Source organism: Lipotes vexillifer, unplaced genomic scaffold (genome assembly GCF_000442215.2).
Source record: "Lipotes vexillifer unplaced genomic scaffold, Lipotes_vexillifer_v1.1 scaffold2435, whole genome shotgun sequence".
NCBI classification, from domain to species: Eukaryota; Metazoa; Chordata; class Mammalia; order Artiodactyla; family Lipotidae; genus Lipotes; species Lipotes vexillifer.
The window spans coordinates 395,743-406,123 of NW_006769857.1; the positions used below are offsets into that span (position 1 = coordinate 395,743).

Sequence of the window (10,381 nt, forward strand, 5' to 3'; positions counted from 1 at the left end):
TGCCCCGCAAAAGGGAAGGCCACAACAGTGGGAAGCCCGCATACCGGAAAAAAAAAAAAAAAAAAGGTAAGGTTTCTTCCACACACTCAACACCTGTTCTAAATCTTTTCCATAGATTTGTTTCTGTATTCCCTAAATTTTCATGCATACACCAAACAGCAGGCAGCTCTGCCTGGATCCTGAACAGCAAAGATGAGCCAGGACAGATGTCTTCACCTGTCACAGCACTAGAAACATAAAAACTCTCAATAAACGTCTGCTGGGTCCTTGCTACTGGAAAGCAGATGCATGACTGAGGGTAAGGTAAGGCACCACACAAGCACTACAGGCCTGCCTAAAGTAACCTGCGCAATAGGGAAATTAAACTGCCCAGTACAAGCACCTCTCCTCACTGCTATTTCTTTTTTTTCTCCATAATACATGGAAATCTTATAAGATTTCTTTTTAATTGAGCATGAAATAGGCAACAGAGTTGTTGCCACCTATGTAGGATTACAGATTCAAGAATAAATATATATGATAGTGTACACACACATACACAATAGTTTACAAAGATACAGGAAAATAAAAAGCACCTGTAGAAAATATTTTTCATGTTACTTGTTATGCAGGTCAGCCTAAAACCAAACTTAGTGGCCAAGTTTGAGAAAGAACGGTCTTCCATTCCTTTCAGTAATATAGGAGTACACTGTACAATGATGAAAATCATTATCATTTTTTGCCTCTTCTCATTATTGCCCCCCCTGCTACACACACACCCAAGATAAAGTAAGAGAATACAGTTTTTCATAATCTATTTCACAGGTCTATTAAAGAACTAGCCTCAACAATCTCAATGTAGTAGAGAGAATATGAACATTAGAGTCTGCCATACCTACATTCAAATCCCGGCTCAGTCATTTATTAGCTGAATTCTATGTCAGCTATGAATTACAATAAAAGCTAACTCCTATTTCTTAAAGAGAATAAAAAAGGAAATATTCCTTGGAATAAGCAAAACAGTAAGGCAATAATTCTCAAAATACTTAAATTTGCCCTATAAATAAAGCACTATGTGGTGAGGTAGAGATAAAAAAGGTTCAAAAGGCATCTAGGAGTCAAAGACAAGCATCACTGCTTAACAGTGTTGCCTACAAATGGTCAAGTATGACTAATTTAAGATTAATTCTGTTTTTACAGCTTAAAAACACATTGCATTGATTTCAATATAATTCAAAGCTGTTCTGAGAATCCACTATGGAAAGTAGTACTTCAAGTTCTGTAATGGATATTAATAGCAAGACACTCTCCCTAATCTCAAGCTTCTTAAGTGCTAGGAAGAGGGAAAAAAAAGGATAGAAATAATTACAAAGCAAGGCAAATATGATGGGCCATCAAAGATAGGTACAAGAAAAAGAAAGGAATTATTTCTAAGTTGAAGGACTCAAGAACAGCTTCACTGAGAAACTAGTATTTGAGGTAGGCTTTGAAGGACAGAACAAGATCTTGAATTGAAAACCAGACCTGGGAAAAGTCATTATGGATGAAGGAAACAAAGTACGTCAAGGAACAGTGGCAGGAATAGGTGCTGAGAAATCAACAGCATTCATTCCCAACAAATAAGTAGTTTAAGATGTGGAATGTAATAGTTTCGGGAGATAAAATGAAAAGAAATGAAAGCTGGAGGGTAAAAGCCCTTGAACCCATGTTTATAAGTTTCAGTTTAGTTCTGCCACGCAGAAGAGCCAATATGAACAAAGACACAGAGTTGAAAGAGCATGGGATATGCAGGGAAGAACAGACAGTTATTACTAAAGAATAAACTACAGGGTGAGAAGGAATGGGAGATGAGAATGGAAAAAGATAGGTGGGGGAGAGAGCACGAAACAGTCTTCTTTCATAACATAAGCAGTTCCAGCAGTACCTTGAAATCTACAGAGAATTAATGCAAGAATTAAAACAGAAATGTATAATAATCATAAGTACATTTTAGAAAATTACTCCTTATAGAGCAAGGATAGATTCTCAGGGGAAGAAGGGAGGGTGGTAATTTGTATCTATTACAGAAATCCAGGTAAAGGACCATGTAAGATAACCGGAACTACATTACAGGCAGTGGGGAGGAAAAGAGGAGAGAGGAAACAGTTCCAGTAAGGGAGAGCTGAGTGAGGGAGAGTGAATGGAGAGGTAAGCCTCAAACCCCAGATGTCACCAAGACAGTCACACGAGAGAGCAGCAGATCTGCTGTGAGAAAAGATGAGCTACCTTTTAGACACAATGAGTAAGAGGTTCCTGGAGGTTGCCGATGTGGGTCCTGTGCCTTGCAACACAACATTCTGTGATGATGTAAATGCTCTGCATCCACACTGCCCAATAGGGTAGCCACTAGACACCTGGGTCTATTAAGCATTTGAGTAAATGAACTTTTAATTTTAATTGAATTTGAATTTTAAATAGCCATGTGTGGCCAGTGGCTACTGTATTTGGACAGCACGGGTCCAGAGCTTATTAGAAGATTCTAAGCTAAGGATATCACATGTGATAATGGAAACCAAGGGTGTGTATGAGACCATCATGAGGGAGAAAATATAAAAAGCAGAGTCTAAGTAGGGACGGCGAGCGCTGGGCAACACATCAAGATGTGAGGGGCATGCAGAGAAAAGGGAGCTTGAAAAAGGATGCCCAGAGAGGAAGGGAGAGAGAGGATGTCACAGGAGCTGAAGAAAAAGTTTTTTTAAGAAAAGTAAGTGGCTTAGAGTGTCAAATGTCACATAGAAGTCAAGAGAGATAATGACATAAAAGGGCCCATTAGCTCCAGCAATATAGAGGCCATTAGTGACATGAGCAAGCAACAGTGGAGCGGCGGGGGCAGAAGCCAGAGTGCCACAGGCAGAGGAGTGGAAAGCTGTAGGAATTTGCCCGGCTTCCTGGGCCCGGGCCACGTTAATCTTCGCTGTCTCAGTTCAATTTTGGTAAATGTGCTGCCACAGGTGAGCAGGTCAAGACCTCATGAGGAAAGATGAAAGAACATGAATATACTATGTTTTTTATGTCTTTTGGCACATAAATAACGAAAGCCCTGATCATAACATTTTCATTGACTCGGTCACCTTGGTCTGAGTCACAGCTCTAAAAATGTAGAGCTGACCTTGCAGTTTTTCATCTTTTACTGATTATTCAAAAGAATTAGCCTTCCCTGTATTCTGTGAAACTAATTTTATAGAAGGAATAAAAAACTATGCTGGCTTTGTATTACCAAGAGTTAGGAAACAGTATAATTTCCTTGCTTCTTTCCTTTCCTTACGTATTTCTGTCAAATCAAAGGATCATAGTTCAATTCTGCGGGGATATGGAAACACAGAAATGACCTAGCACTTACTCCCAACGATCAGACAAGCAAGGTCTCTGGATAAAAGGTAATTTCTTTTTTGACTAGAGGAGTCCCCCAAGTGGCAGAAACTGTGTAATGGGGCCTTTTAAAGACTTAAACACAGATATATTTTACAGCTATGTTAAAATGTTAAAAAAATACATACATATTAAGCTAAAATAGAAATAATTAAAAATGTAATACCTTGAAAGCAGATACACTCTCTCCGACAGCTTCTATTATTCCAGCCACATCTAAGCCAGGAGTATAGGGTAGAAGTGGTTTTCTACTGTAAGTACCAGAGCGAATATATGTGTCCACCGGGTTTACACCACATGCTTGGACTTTAATTAGAACCTGCAATAACAATGTACTTTAGTTCAAACAGAGCATTTAGGCATTCATTCAGCATTACGCTAGGACTGTAGTGATTATGGGAGCTATAAAAATGGTGAGGAAAACCCTGCCTTCAATGAGCTCACATTACAGTTTTACAAACCAACATATACACACACTATAATATATAAAATAACTAATAAGAACCTGCTGTCTAGCACAAGGAACTCTACTCAGTACTCTGTAATGGCCTATATGGGAAAAGAATATAAAGAAAAAAGAGAGTGGATATATATATATGTATAACTGATTCTCTTTGCTGTATACCTGGAACTAACACTACATTGTAAATCAACTATACTCCAATAAAAATTTAAAAACTAAAATAAAATCTGAGTGAACTAATAAAAAGAAAAATGATAAGACAGAATGGTTTATGTGCTATATTATAAACATTTGGGAAAAACAGTGGTGGAAATATGAGCGGATGTGTGGCAGAGACAACTATGTGCTCATCAAATCTATTTCCTCCTCCTCCTAGGCAGGTAGGAAGAATATTCCTTCCTGGCTCCTTCACAGTTACGATGAGAGCTCCTTTCAGGCCTGGCCCACAAAGACCTTCCTAGGCAATTCACATAGTGTCTCCACCCTTTCATAGCAAACTCAGAAGAAAGGTGTTGAAGGTGGCAGAGCCACATGATGGAAGAAATCCAGGTCCCTAAATCACTTTGGAGGAGAACTCTATCCACCAACATTTTAGAATTGTGGAATTTAGTGAATAAGACATCATTTTCTATTGTTGAGCCCTTGACGTTTTGAGGCTACATCAACAATAGAAGCTAATTTTACCTTAACTGATACAGAACGATTACTTCTGCTATAAAAGTAAGGAAAGGTCTTACAAAGGAAGTGTATTTGAGCTAGGTCTTAAAGAATGAGTAGAAATTCTTTCAGAATGGGAGAAAAAGGCTATTTCAGGTTAAAGGAATAGTATGTGCAAAGACAGAAGGAATGACAGGACCTCTCGGGGAAACCAGATAAAGCTTGTGTTGTTACAGCAGTCTGTTGAGAAGGAATGATAAGAAATAAATCTTTGCCAAATTATGGCCACACTGTAAAAACTCTCATAAAGCTTGCTAAGGAAATTAGACTTGAGAGCCATGGAAGGTGCAATAATAAAAATACACAATTTTTATTGAAAAAGTATATTGTTGAAGTCACCGGAAATGATTAAACTCTGCATTTAAATTTTCTTATATGCGAAAAAGCATGTATGCAGAAGAAAATTATTTTCCCCATGCATAAAACAAAGATCATGACTGAAAGTCTGTAATAGAATAACTTGTTCAAACCTACTTATGACTCCATTCAGAAAAATCCAATTACACAGATGATTCTCAACTTTAAAACTTTTCTTACAAGATGTTATTCCTTTTCATACATTTACTTCACTAGTTAGAATTAAGTTAGCCTTGTCAGAGCTTACAGATGCAAACAGTGTAAACTCTGTCCTAATTCAATGTCTTTATAAAGCATTGTGAGTTTGCTTCTTTGGAACATTAGCTTGATGTGCTAGAGACGCACACTCCGTGTAATTATTGCCTGTTTTTAAGTAATGATTTCCACCTGATGGTCTTTCGGAATTGGTATGGCAACATTCGACTGGAGTTTCAGCACTTCTGGTCCACCAAATTCAAAAACTCTAATAGCTCTCATCAACTTCTGTCCAGTCGCCATGGTGACCTAGATACTAAGGAAAAAAATCAACATATTGTCATATTGTATCTAGGCTATCACTATGTTTTTTCCCCTGGAGGGAGAAGATCAAACAATTTTTCAAACAACAGTTTAAATCATGAGCTTACCACTGATCTCATTTCATGTTTGAGGACCTTTCATCTTACAAATCCTTCAGCTGCAAAGCAAAGTACTTCATATTACTTCCTGTAGGGATTCAGTGCCTTCAACAAGGGAATCAAACATACAAACAAAAACATCTGGATAGGTGAAGCATGATACAACATCTTAGGTTTCCTTTGGTGTAAGCTTGGGCTGCAACATCTTGGAATTCTAGGAGCTAATTTAAGTTTTCTTAACATTAGATAAATCGATTTTCTTTTGTTAGATTATGTAATATTTCAAATATAGAAAGAAATATAAAGAATATAATAAACATTTACCTGCCACTCAGCTTTAACAAATCTTAACATTGTAAAAACCTAAAACATGTACATGTAACCAAAGCCTCTGGTACCCGTCCCCAATCCCATTTCTGTCCCACAGTTTTAAGAGATGACTATTCCCATAAACTCAGTGCTCATCCTTCTCAGGCATGATGTAATACCACTGCCACATGTATTTGCATTGGTAAACAATATGTGCTATTGTTATTGTTTTGCATGTTTTCAAACTTTATTTAGATTGGATCATATTGTACTGAATTCTGAAACTTGCTTTTTCTTCTCAGCATTAAGTTTTTGAGATTTATCAATGTTGGAACACTTAGTTTTATGAAGCTCATTCATCTTAACAAAGAAGAACACACATTAAAAACTAAAAACACTGTTTGTATGTAATATTTTTTAATCATGAGGGTAATTTATAGTTAACCTTTCTCCGCTACCACTTAATATTGAAATGAAAACTTAAGAGTTAAAATAAGTTTAGAAAAGGTAAAGAATATTTATATAGAGAATTGGATAACTTTGAAAATCTTATACCTATAGAGATGCAATGAAAGGGCTTTGACTGATCTCCATAATTTTATTTGTGTGCTATGACCATTTCTTGAAATTAGCCATATCAAGTATCGTTAGACTCTGCCACCACCGGGAACATCTTTGCTAACTTCTGGAATAATCGTATTCACCAACCACGAGCCACTGAAACATCAAAAAGAGTTGCAGAAACTAGGGCTTGAGATGAAAGATCTTTACTGTACTGCAGTTCAACACAGGACTCCTCAGAACAGAGCCCATGCTAACTATAAAGTAGCCTTCCATGTGTGAAGGGAATCAAAGCACTTTGATGGTGTTAATGGGAAGTTCTTGATATAATTAATCAAAAGTTGTATCATTTAAAAACCCTTTATTTAAAATGATTTAATATAGTACCTAGCACAGAGGAGAAAGTAAACTCTCCATTGCTAAAAGGCTGTTTAGCAATGACAAATCCTGAAGGGCAGCCCTCTTATAAAAAAAAGGGGGCAGAAGCAGGCATAAGCCTCACTGCACTATAGAGCACCAAGCAGTCCTAGGGTGAGAAGTCCTGTGCAGGGAGCTAGGACCAGGAAAAGGCAGCTCACGCCATACCTACCCAGCAGTCTCACTACCGCATTTCTATTTGGGTCTTCGCTCAAGCTGAGTATTTCTTAGAGAAGAAAGTGAAATATATACATAAAGAAAATAAAACAGAAAAAGAAAAGGTTGCACAGATCAGACTTTTCCGCTCTGAAAATAAGAAGATAGTTTTTTTGTTTTTTCCTTTTTGTCTTCAGCATGGTGTTGTGGAAAGAGTGTGGGCTGTGGAATCTGACAGTTCTCAGTACGAATCCCAGATCTATCATGTACTAGCTGTGTGGTCTTGGGCAAGGCAGTCACTTTTTTTGAGCTTCTTCATCTGAACACTTGAGTTCTACTCAGGGTTACTATGCAAGAGACGGCAAGTGTCAAGCACAGAACCTGACAAATGTTTACTCCTATACATAGTGGTATCACAGTTCCTTTCCCATCTATTTTCTCCTTTCCAATTTCTTATTCGTTAAAATATCTTTGGTTCTATAATTCTATAGTCATCTTTGATTTAATGTGACAATATTTACAGCACTTTTTTGTAAAATCAAGTCCTTAGCCTCAAAGAGTTCACAGTCCAGAGAATCATTTAAACAAAACACTAATACCAAACACTGGTTGTTATTCATTCAACATGTATTTCTTGAACGTTAACTGTAAGCAAGGCACTGTACCAAACTCAGAGAGCACAGAGGGCAAAGAGAACAAGCCCCACCCCTCCCCAGCTCCTGCGCACTCCGCTCTCATCTCCCCCAATGCACACACACACCACGTTAAGAGGAGTAGCTCTTTTTCGACTTTCAATATCTACCTACTTCCTACCTATTTATTTCTTTCAAGCTCTCGCATCTATCTTTTCACCAACAGACATCACTGGTACCCTCAAAAAGCTGTAGCAATAATAAAAGCAAAATTACCCTGAAATAGGATCTGTCAAAAATATCTAGCACATACATTTTTTCCCCTCACTTTTGGACATTTGCTAAGTTGGAAGAAAAGAACAAAGGAAGGAGGAGACTCATCCTTAATCCTGGATTTAGAAGACCCCCCTTCTTTGCCCAGTACTACACCTTATCCTATGGAGCTCGTAAGGAAACAGGGCATGACCTTGACAGCTCTGACTTCTACTTTGTTTCTGGCGATCTTACTTCCCACTGAGCCTTTGCCACCATGATTGATCAGGCTCCAATCTGCACTCATTGCCTTTGAACCCCCTCAACTACCCACAGGATCCTCATCTGCTTCATAATATAGGTACTATGCTAAAAAAATAATAAAATAACACAACACACTAATAGTAATTACAATTCTTAAACCCCTGCGATACCTGATTTCTTCTAAAAAGCACATCTTTCACACCCATTGATATAATTTTCACAATAGGTAGAAAAACAACAGTTATTAAAACCACCATTTAATTGTATGCAGAAGTGGAAATAAAATCACCATCCATGTTATGGATGAGAAAACATTCAAGGGGTTAAGAGACTCACCAGGGTCACACTGAAGCACAGCTGGAACCCAACACCTTAAATATTGTTAGGTGTTTTTTCCCCTTACTGTAAAATCCTTTTCATCTCACCCTTTGAAATGCTGGCATATAGGACCTTTAATTTCTTAGAGATTACAGGTAGCATTACATATTTTATGATTAAGGTATCTGCTCTGAGTATGAAAATTTTCAAATGCCCATTAAGTTAAGGGCTCTACTAGAGATACACTGGATGTGATTCTATTAGGAAAACTAATAATTTCCCTATCTGTAAATCGGGACCAATACTCCCTAGCATAGGATCCTTGTGAAGATGAACTGCAACAGCACATGGTGAGTGCTTCAGAGCAGGCCTCACATGCTGTAAGCTCTATTATTCAGAGTAAATCATTTGCAGTCAGCAGCAGGCTTGTCACACTGCTTGTGTATTTTAATTAAGCCTATAGTTCAAATAGGTTTTTCTATTTATCAAATATAAACTTTAAAAAACTAGAGCACCTTGGTTTAATGTTGGTTTTACTTTTTACCTCTGAAAGGTTGCCAACCATACTTTGCAAATGGAGGAAATACAGAATTTAAAATTCTTCCTCAAACAGTGATCTTTTCCAAGCTACACTTGAATCCATTTGGTTTAAATGAAAATTAAAGAGATAGGGAAAATGTGGGAAATATATTTTCACACAAAATGAACAGATCAATTCACAAAGCCAAAGCAAAGGCACATCATAAAAGCAAACAGAAAATTCTTAAATAATTCTTAAGTAAGAATTTCTAGCAAGAAAAAAAACTTGTTAAGAGAATCAAACATTACAAAATGTGCTGCCTTTTGAGCAAGAATGACTCATGTCAGCATATTATTTATTATTCTTAACCCAGAAAAAATTTTAACAAAAGTAGCCACAGAAAAGTCTCTTCCTGGCCATGTGACCTTGTCGGGTTACTTCACTGGCCTGGATCTCAGTACCCACTTCTGATAAGGGGTGGAGGAGGAGTTGAACAGATAATTATTCTAAACCCCTCCAGGTATTCTGAGGAAAAGACTGGATGGAGCAGAGCTCGGTGGGATTTACTACTGCTGACCAGACACTCATGGAGCATCCCAGTGGTTTCAGTGGGAATCACACCGCCATTTCTACTAGTTGCGGACTAACAGACCAAACCTCAGGCTTTCAGTGGTTCAATCATTAACACACCTTTTTTGGTCACTGAGATAAGTTTCCTCTAGGAACTGCGTAAATATCCCACGATGTGTTCACAGGGTGTTTTGTTAATTTTCTTTCTTTTGAAAATTCTTCTAGGTGGGAGCCATGGGGGTGGGGCGGGGGATGAAAAAAATCTACACATTTCTCTCCAAAAGTAAGACGGCAACTCTGATGGCAAAGCAGGAGGAAAGGCCGGACAGAAAGAGCCCTGGGAAACAGGAGCCTGAAAGGAGAAATTGGCTCCTCCGGCTGCCTGTAGCGGGGGTCACAGCAAACGCGCGCGGCCGCAGGAATCCAGATCCCAGGGCGGGCAGAGGGGAAATCTAGAGGGAGGACAGGCATGGGGAGCGGGATGGGGGGAGTACCAACGGGCGCCCTGCCGTGGGACCCGAAACGCTCACCCTGCCAGAAGGCAAAGCCGGGTTCTCAGGACCAGCAAGTAAAACTGCCCTGGTGATTTACGGATTACCAACTTGTAGCCCCTGGAGGGGAATAACTTCGGCCACTAACACCTTATTCACTGGTTCTAGGGGAGGACGGAAAGCAGGACAGGAGCGCAGCCAAAATCCGGCTCGGTTCCTTTTGAACGAGCGCGGGGGCGGTCCGCAGTCTGAACTAAGGGGGCTATTTAAACCACTTACCCGCTTCTAGAGTGGGAAATCAAAATCTGTGAGGGTTCCCTCAGGTTCCACGGCAAAAAAGCACGGGCTGC

At 38.8% G+C, this 10,381-nt stretch overlaps 1 protein-coding gene across 1 annotated transcript in view; it reads right to left on the minus strand.

The window, feature by feature from the left end:
- Positions 1-10,361, minus strand: part of CRYZ (crystallin zeta) — a 24,744-nt gene extending 14,383 nt beyond the window's left edge. The window contains exons 1-3 of the mRNA XM_007445901.1: positions 10,311-10,361; positions 5,312-5,435; positions 3,554-3,706 (exon numbers count right to left, since the gene is read on the minus strand). Of these exons, the coding sequence (XP_007445963.1) occupies positions 3,554-3,706; positions 5,312-5,422 (264 nt within the window). The 5' untranslated portion in view covers positions 5,423-5,435; positions 10,311-10,361. The remainder of the gene's footprint in view (positions 1-3,553; positions 3,707-5,311; positions 5,436-10,310) is intronic.
- Between the last annotated feature and the right edge of the window lie 20 nt (positions 10,362-10,381).